General features: G+C 52.3%; 1 protein-coding gene across 1 annotated transcript; it reads right to left on the bottom strand.

Moving 5' to 3' along the window:
* Positions 1-678: 678 nt before the first annotated feature.
* On the bottom strand, positions 679-4,966 carry LOC123025169 (galanin receptor 2b-like). The gene is made up of 2 exons (XM_044433684.1): positions 4,593-4,966; positions 679-1,429 (listed from the first exon to the last, which is right to left on the bottom strand). The coding sequence occupies exons 1-2, from the start codon at positions 4,964-4,966 to the stop codon at positions 679-681; spliced, it is 1,125 nt and encodes a 374-aa protein (XP_044289619.1).
* Positions 4,967-9,153: the final 4,187 nt, after the last annotated feature.

The following is a 9,153-nucleotide window of genomic DNA, read 5'->3' as shown; positions in this document are numbered from 1 at the left end:
TCCATACGTACCGGACCCCCAAGGTTTGAACACTGCATTGGTAAGAATGCCGGCCAAGCAGGTCATGTCTGTGGTTCCTGCAAGTCCCCGGGAAGGATTCCACTCCAGAAGACAGAACAAATGGTGGAATGGCCTCGGGTAAGTCCCGTGCCCACCCGCCTGAGGAAAATGTGCATTGCGTGTGTGCACTACTAAGGATACAGAAGTAGGAAAACGCTCCCAGACCCGGGAGCTGCCTTGGCAGAAGTATCCAGGGGTGTCGTGGTGGGTTTTGGCAGGCGGGCACTCCCCATGGCAGCCATGTCCTCAAAGAAGGTCCAGATCCAAGCAGCTGGGTCGATCTGTATCAGCACACCCATTCCAGCAGTGCTCATCTCCACAGGAGTAGGGCTTGAGGAAGGCTGGGGGGTCTCAAGTGCCCCTGCAGGACCAGGCCACCCCCGGTGTAACACTGAGAGCTCGCAGCAATATGCCGTTGGTGGGAATGTCCATTCCCCCAGCTAGGGCAAGGATGGCATTGAGGGCGTGGAAAGGGGGCAGGACACGCGGGGCAGGGGGGCAGATGGTGCCGGTGTCCCTGGGAAACAAAAGGGCCGGCGCAGTGTCCCTGCAAGCCCCAGCGCCGTTGCACCACTGCCCCTCATCTTGCACCTGGCACGAGTCCCCGCTGCGACTTGTTCAAGAAGTGTGGGGAGGCCTGCTGGATCCCGCTGGGACCGTGAGGGACCTCGGGTCCAGCTCACACCTGTTCAGCTGCTCATGGTTGTCCTCATTCATCTGAGACACCTCCGTGGAGCCCACCTCAAAGCCGGGCACAGTGTGGGCGGCGTGGGCGGCGTGGACCCTGTTCTGGGCCTTCTTCTGCAGCAGGCAGCTGAAGACCTTCTTGAAGCCCTTGCGGAAGTGCTTGGAGACCAGAGCGTAGACGATCGGGTTGAGGCAGGAGTTGGCATAGGCCATGCAGTGGGACAGCAGCCGGAAGGCGTAGGTGGTTTGGTTGAAAGGGAAGTCTCCGTAGAGGTAGCGCAGCACGACCACATGGTAGGGCAGCCAGCACAGGCAGAAGAGGGCGGTCACGATGATGATCATCTTGGTCACCTTGCGCTTGGCCTTCTTGGACTCCGACAAGTCCTCCAGGGGGTCCACGGCAGTCCACAGGTATTTGATTGTCCGGGTGTAGGAAAGGCTGACAACGAGCACGGGGATCATGTACCCGAAGGCGAAGGTGCTGGTGTCCATGACCTTGCGCTTCCATTCCTCCCAGCCCGGCACGCAGATGTAGCTGGCCTCCCATTCGATCAGGTCGTAGTAGCTCAGGTAGGGACCCGAGAAGACCACAGAGAGGCTCCAGATCACAGCCATGGCCACCACTGCGTTGCAGGGCGTCCGTAGTTCCCGGGAACGCAGCGGGTAGCGGATGGCCAGATACCTGTCCAAAAAGTTAACAGGGTTAGAAATTGCTGCACAGGTTCTTGGGGGGAAATTTAGCTTCTCCGAAAGCTCAGTTGGTCTTTTCAAGACTCCCTGTGGTTTGCCACCAAGTCGCCAATTCTGCCCAGCCTCACCCATGGCTGCCTGTTACCCATTCCTGGTCTAAAGAGCAGCCGTCTTTCAGATGGCACTCCTGGGGTGCCATCCCATGCATGGTTGGGCAGAATAATATCCTACAGCCCCAGCATGGCTGCCTGGGGCACGCTGGGCTACCTGGAACTGTTCCTGCCTGAAGGTGGGTAGGACGGCACCGAGAGCGAGGACCAAGGATCCTTGTAGCCTCGCTGGGGTGCGTCACGGGGCAGGCTGCCTGCCGTGCAGAGCTGCCCCACGCAACCCAGGCATGGGTACATGGGAGCCATTCAGGGGGGTGAAAGGGCACATGTAAGATCCAGGACCTTCTTGGTGTTGGTGGCACCAGTTTCTGGAAAAAAAAGATTCCTTTCCAATATTTCTAAAATAATTCTTTGAAGAGTTGTTTTTCTCTGTGTCTCTTTTATATTATGACCTGCACTGCCTCTCTTATCTTGCTGCCTTTTGTAGTTAAATTACTGTGATTGATTGATTGATTGATTGATTGATAGATAGATAGATAGATAGATAGATAGATAGATAGAACAAACGAACGAACGAACAAACGAACGAACGAACGAACGAACGAACGAACGAACGAACAGGTAATGCGGGTGCTGGCAACTTCTATATCCTATTTTGTCTCTTTTTGTATGAGCTGCTATAGGTGTTACTTGAACAGGAAAATGTTCTGCCTTGGGCCCCATGCGGTTTGCCCACACAGGGTTACCGCCTAAATTAGTCCAAGCTCTTGTCCTTCCCAGGAGTGTGAGATGAAAATGAATCTGAATCTCGGCTGCTGAGCGAGACCGTCTGCTTGATGGCCTGCGCCCTCCGAAAGAAATCGTGTTTTTTCTGACAGCCTTGGGAAGGCAGTAGGTAGATATGTCAGCTAAGAAACCACCCCTGTGTCATTGCGGGGAAAGGAACTGCCAGGCAGGTGCGGGAAGAGCTGTCAGTTTGGGGAGTCATGAGTGGAAGGCAAGATGCTTCCTGCAGGTGGGCAAAGAGGGCGGGGGGGGGATCATAACACTGCACAGCAAAACCCCGCATGGACGCTGCCCGATGCGCTACAGCTCTCATTTCCTACAATAGATCACTGAATCATAAGCATGTGAAGTGCAATAAAAGTACTCAAATGCCTAAACACAAGCAGGCAGTAGAATGTATGAAGGCTGTCACAGGCACCCTTGGCTGGGAGCAAGTCCTGTTGCTTCTGAGTAGACCCATACAGGATAACTCCGTAAGGCTGCATTCTTGTATGCATTTACCTGGGAGAGAATTCCACTGAACTCAGCAGAGCTTTCTTCTGGGTAGGCATGCATAGGGTCACACTGTAAATTTAACAGAATGAGCTGGAATGTGCTTGCTTGCTTTTAATGAGCCAATATACTGAATGAGCCATCTCAGGAAATACCTGTGGCAGGGCCATGCAAAACAGGAACGGGTTTTTGTGATCTTCAGGAATTCTGGCTTGGGGACAGCAGCTCTTGGCTGGCCTCTGTCCTTCACAACATCCTCTGTGGGGTCATTATTTTCACTGCACAGGGCTGCCCTGGCGCCTCCTGTTTGCCAGCCTGGTGCTCTGATCGCTCTCCAAAGGGAAAGCTGGCAAGCAGCCCTTGGTTTCTCTCTCCACAGGCAAAACAGGGCTGGAACAAGAGTCCCAGAGGGCTGCTGGCACCGTGCCCAGGCCTGGGGAGACAGACCGATGGGAGGCTTGCCATTGCAAAAGCAGCCCGTCTCGGATGTCGCTCATACACTGCCCGCAACAGGGAACACATTGCTGAAATACGACCAGAAATTCATGGAAAAGTTATGAGTGCTGATTCAAAGGCACAGACGTACATGCTGAAAATAATGCTATCCTTCAACTAGGAGGACACTACATCTCCCCACAGTGAGGAAGTGTCTGACCAGGCTGCAGTTCAGACCTTTGCTGCAAAGGGGCCATCTCACCCCCCCTCCTTTTTTTCTTAGGAATCTTCGTTTTAAACCACAATTGGACTGGACAGCCATTGGAATATAGGATTGTTCTGTGATTGCTTTTAAGATAGAGGATTGCCCTCAAAAATAAGATCCATGGCTACCTCACCTCCATCTCATATGCTCCAACAATTCCTATTTACCAGTGACTTTTCTGATTTTGGAACCCAGTCCTAATTATCCTTTATCCCCAGTTTTTGGCCTCTGCAGATGGCTTATCAAAATGTCATGGCTGTGGAGTGTACAGCAGTTGTCCCTGATGGCTCAGCTCCCTTCTCAGTCTATAGGAGCTGCCCCCGAGTAGGAAACTCTGCTTTGGCAGCAGCAAACCTCCTGCAGCAGAGCAACCTGCAGATTCACATCTGAGCCACCAACAATCCCTTGTCGGACCATTATGGGTTTCCCCCTGGTCTCCTTAATAAAAAAGAATAAAGCCCCTTCTTGCTCTGAGAAAGGGTTTCTAAATATTTATTTCAGATCCTGCCACAGAGTGCTTATGATTTACCTGGTACCCCTTTCTTCTGCTTTCTCCTGTTTTCAAACGAGCTCATGCACAGCTTCTGTATGGATCCCCCGCACACGTACGCAACCGCACATCTGGAAGCAGGGGGCTGCCTTTGGGGTTTGGCTGGAGAGCACCCAGGGAATGAGATTTCCTGCAATAATGCGCTTGCCTTGCTCATTGCCCTTTCAGCACCTGGAGAGGGCCAAGCCAGGGGATTCTTTGGGTCAGCGCTGGGCCCCCTCCGAGAAGGCAGAGCTCGGCAGGTGCCGAAAGAGGTGGGCCTCCAGCGACACTCCTGCTGGCGCCCTTCATTCCAAGGGGACCTAAGCAGAATTTCAGCGGGAGGCCGCCTGACACAATATTAGTCATACTGACGGACTCCAAATTTTAGAACGTTTTAAACCTGAAATTCTGTGTGTGTGAAAGGGGTGTTCTGGCATGGGGCACACCTCTTTCTTCTCTACTGCGCAGCTCCCTGCTGCACCACACAGCACCGGAGAGCGAGGCGGCGTTGCAGGCAGCGCACATGGGCGATTACCTGTCCACGGAGACGGCAGCCAGCGTGAAGCTGCTGGCATACATGGTGAGGTAGATGAAGAAGTGCACCACTTTGCACATGAGCGAGCCGAAGACCCAGCCCTCCAGGGAGTAGATGGTGGCCTGGAACGGCACACAGAAGATGATGAAGAAGAAGTCGGCCAGGCTGAGGTTGAGGATGAACAGGTTGGTGCTGCTATGCCCCATCTGGCCGTTCCGCAGCAGCACGGCCAGCACCAGGCTGTTGCCAACGGTGCCCAGAAGGAAGATGAGGGAGAAGACGACGGGGACGATGATGCTGGCTGGGCTGAACAGGGAGGTGTCCGAGGCGTTCCAGTGCCCAGCCAAGCCGGCAAAGTCTTCGTGTTCGGTCATGTTCTCACCTGTGGGCCAACGGAGGAAGCGAGAAAGAGGGATGGTGAGGATCTTCTAGCCCAGGTGGTATAGGGACTAACCCAGGCAGTGCACCAGAGAAACCGGACTAGAAACCAAGAATAAAAGTAAAAGAGGAGGCTGGGCTGGAATCCATCCATGCTTCTAGGAAGCATCCAGCCCCAGGTCAAGTGGGGCATGGAGGGCTGCTGCTTTTGGCCCCGTGGCCCTTGAAAACTAGTATGTGGTGGCTCTGAGCAATGGAATTTCCAGGCCCTGCAGCAAAACATAATCATCAGCTATTCTGCTTCTGTTCAGGAAGGATGCCAGTCAACCACTATGACCTCATCCAGGAGACACCATTCCATAGACACTTCCTTCCCCAAACGGGTGCCCTCCAGAGCATTTTGGCCACATAAGAAGGGCCCTGCTGGGTCAGAACAAAGGTCCATCAATCTGTTCACACTGCGACCAACCAGGTGGCCATGGGAAGACCAGAAAGGGCGAGAACACAGAAACTTCATCCCACATGTACTCCCAGTGTTGAACCGAAATAGACCAAAGTGCTGCCAAGATTCCCACGGAAAGCCTAAAACTGACAAGATTGGCATTCTGGTTTTGTTAGGGAACCAAAAGTATTTATTACCAGTTCAGCTAATCTTGACTGATACCTTGCTAAGAAAGGCAGGAGTGTAGCAAGACCAGTTTCCAGACTGTCCAGTGTAGCAAGACCAGTTTCCAGACTGTCCAGTGGTGTCCTTATTCTTGATACATTTTTCTTATGCAGATTCTTGTGTACTTGGAATTATTTTCCCTTTGTTTCTTTATGTTTAATAAGAGCTTTGAGTGTACATGGTCCCTGCCACTGTCTACATAACTGAAACCGTATTGAAATATCCTGCGCAGTGAAATGCTTTATAACTTCCTGCTTTCTATCTGCATGCAGAAATCCTGCATGTTCAAATAAAATCCAGTTGCTTTGAACTGAACACCCCCAGTGTGTCTCCTTCTTCTGGGTCTTGACCCCAGCAACTGGGATAAAGAGGTGCCTCTCTCCATTACTTGCGTCATCAGGACTAGTAACCATGGATCAGCCTGAAGTCCAACGTAACGAGTTTAACAACTGCTTTTCTATCATGGCAGCTCACAAACTGCTTTTGAAACACTCCCTTGGGCTTCTGGAGCTTAATACACCATTCTTTGGACCTTGGCCAAAGGGTTCATAATGAGTCCTGGGCTTTAAAAACTGGAGAGTTATAAATTTGGCCTCTCAAAGAAGTATCTCAAGGATTGCAGATTTCAAACCGAACCATCCCTCAGCTTCAGTTGAAGCGTCCTCTTGGGCTTTTCTTGGAGGCACTGATTTTAATCTGAATTTCAGTCTGAATAGCTGGCTGCAGGAAGCAAATATTCTGTGTTGAATTTATCTATGGGAAAAACAACTCACTTTTTTGCTTCAGATACCAGTGTCTCCTGCTCTTCTCGAATGCTCCAGCAAGATGATGGATTACAGCTGGGCAAAGCTGACCCCACTCCAGCAATAAAAATCAAGGGGTAAATCAACAAACTTGCCAAGAAAATCTGGTTTATTACTCTAGAGAAATATATGGCTGAGATCTTTGCTGCCAGCCCCCACCTCCACCCCCACCACTTTCCGATTCTGTTCTGCTAAATTAAAGCCGTGTTACTTGTACAGAGGAGGGGAGGGTCATAACCGTCCATCTCCCACGACACGCAGTTCTGAGCCAGCGGCGTTGAGAGAATATCAATCCAGCACAGCCGTTATGGTGTCGAAGGGCCAGGAGCCTGAGCAGCTGATCCGCCTCCATCCACAAAGATCCCCATGTGACCCCGGGGCAACCCGCACAATCTCTGTGCACGCTGCTTCTCAAGGGCTTGTGGGGACAACCCGGGGGGCATGAAATACGCATGTTCTGCCTCCACAATGCTTCTCAGGCTGAAGGCTGGAAGATGTGAAGGCAGAGACCCTCGTAAGAGACCCCCACCCTCCTTTCCAGCTTTGGAGAAGACAGCCACAGGAACGATAAAAGGGGGGGTCTTTAGGAACAGGGGCGATGGGGACAAGTGTCATACCAGGGCCATCTGGCGCCTGCCCCACACGCCTCCCAGCAGTGGTTGATTCTGCCTATTCTCAGAACACCTGGAGGGGGTGGCCTTGAGATAAGCCCCCATTGCTTTTTCTCCCGTCTCGATATCTGGGGGCCTAGATTCCCAGGGCCCGTCCTCCCCACACAAAGAGTCCAAATTTTGCTGACCTTGAAACTCATGCCAGCCGCATCTGTCCCTGTCATTCGCACATCACCCTACTTTCCCTGTTGAAACAGAGGCTTCCAAAACAGCGAGCGGCCGAAGCAGCATAAAGAGCGCAACACGAGATGGAAACACACCGAAGAAAAGTTAGAGCAGCCGTAACTGCCCCCCACCCCAGCCCCATCGATTAATGAAATGCCAGCCAGATTAATGCAAAAGCAGCACACCCATCTGTGCCATCACAGGGAGCAGAGGAAAACGGCCGACCACCGGGACTCGGTTTGGCCCCCGTGGAGCGAGCAAGCAAGCAGCAGGGCGGGAAGGTGCTGTCCAGAGCCAGTCCTCCGCTCCCCCACCCCATATCTGCGCCAATAGCAAGCAGCTCCCCAGGGCAGAGGCAGTACTGGGAGGCAGCCCATGAGGACTGGAGCCCCGAATCTTTCATTTGGCACCCCTAAACTCCAGGGGCCCGAGTGCTAAGCCGTGCTGCCGTTCATGGGTGTCTGCTGGATTCGTTATGCAGCAAGAGTTTCTGCTGGCATTTCTTTTTAATAAAGGGAATTTGTCCTGTCTTGTAACTTCTCAATCATGCTCAGAAATGTCTGGTAGTCCCCCTGAACGTCTCAGTGCCGTTTGTGAACATTTCTCGAGTCACGGGCACAAACATTAACCTGAGATATCTGTACTCTTGCTATCTTTTAATACTTTGTGCAAGCCATTTGTTCTGCTCTGATAAGATGACATTCCTCCCTCCCACAAAAGTATCTGTAGCCTGGATAAACAAGGCTGTAAAACAATTCTCTATCAATAGAATAAATTCATAAAATAACATTATTTTTAAAACCAATTTAAAAATAGGCCCAGTAACAAAAGCGACACACAAATAAGTAATATTTTGATTCAAACCCAAGGAAACAAATGACCTTTTTGAAAAACTCTCCTTCAAGCAACAGATGGAGACAACCAGAGGGAATTCCAAAGGGCAGAACCACCACCAAGAAAGCCCTGTATTTCATGCACCCTCAACCTTGCAGTTCTTAATAGCAGGCTACTGAATGCGCCTACGACAATTAACGGATGGGCAAGTTCATAAAGGTGGAGGCGGGCTGTCATACAACCTGCACCCAAACAGTTTAAGCAGTGAGAACTAGCCCTTGGGCCTGGGGCTATAGCCATTCCCTGCAGGGCAACAGAATTTCCTCAAGCCAGGGTTCAGTGCGGTGCTGCTTGGTTTTTTGCTCAACTAGCCAGGGTACATCAGAGAGGGAGGGAGAGAGGCCAGAGAAGCCTCAGGACAGCTCATATCCCGGCCTGTCCGGTTTCCTCTCCTTCCTACCCACCAGAGCACCCCTATTTTCCCCTTTCTGTTCTTGGGGAAACAGCCAACATGGTTCTGGGCTGCAAGGGGCCAACAGGGGCAGAGCGCCAACTTCCAGCTTTAAGGCTGGAACGCTGCCTCTGGCCTCAGAGTTGGGAATCCAAAATACCCTTGGGCCCTTCAAATGGTGTCCAGGGGGCCACAGGATCATTCTCTCTGGCTTGAATGTTCCAACTGGGAGCTTGAATGGGGAAACGGATCAGCAACCAGTGCAGCTGGCACAGAGACGGTACGATCCAGCCCACATAAGGACTCCAGTGGCCCCATTCTGTATCTGCTGAAATTCCGGAGTTGCTTTCAAGGGCTGCCCCGCATGCAGCACGTTACAGCAGCCCAGTCCAAATGTTACCAGTCTCCGCATAACTAGGGCTGTTGTGGACAAACGGAGTGAAGCGCCATTCTTCTCGCTTCCTGGGAAACACAGCCTGGGGCGGCCAAGCTGAGGCTCCGGAGCTGCCCGTGGCTCTTGTTCTGCGGCTCACCACTCACGGCCCGCCCGCGGCTTGCCACCTGCTGCTGCGGCCCACGGGCGCCCGCTTGC

Source organism: Varanus komodoensis, unplaced genomic scaffold, assembly GCF_004798865.1.
Source record: "Varanus komodoensis strain SLA01 unplaced genomic scaffold, ASM479886v1 scaffold26, whole genome shotgun sequence".
Lineage (NCBI taxonomy): Eukaryota > Metazoa > Chordata > Lepidosauria > Squamata > Varanidae > Varanus > Varanus komodoensis.
Note: the sequence above shows the minus strand (reverse complement) of the source record. Positions and strands in the feature narration are given on the sequence as shown.

Bases quoted from the DNA above. Each gene is read 5' to 3' on its own strand.
- LOC123025169 (XM_044433684.1), bottom strand. From the start codon at position 4,966: ATGACCGAACACGAAGACTTTGCCGGCTTGGCTGGGCACTGGAACGCC. The intron at 1,430-4,592 runs GTAATCGCCCAT...CTTTTTGGACAG, and splicing joins GCTGCCGTCTCCGTGGACAG to GTATCTGGCCATCCGCTACC.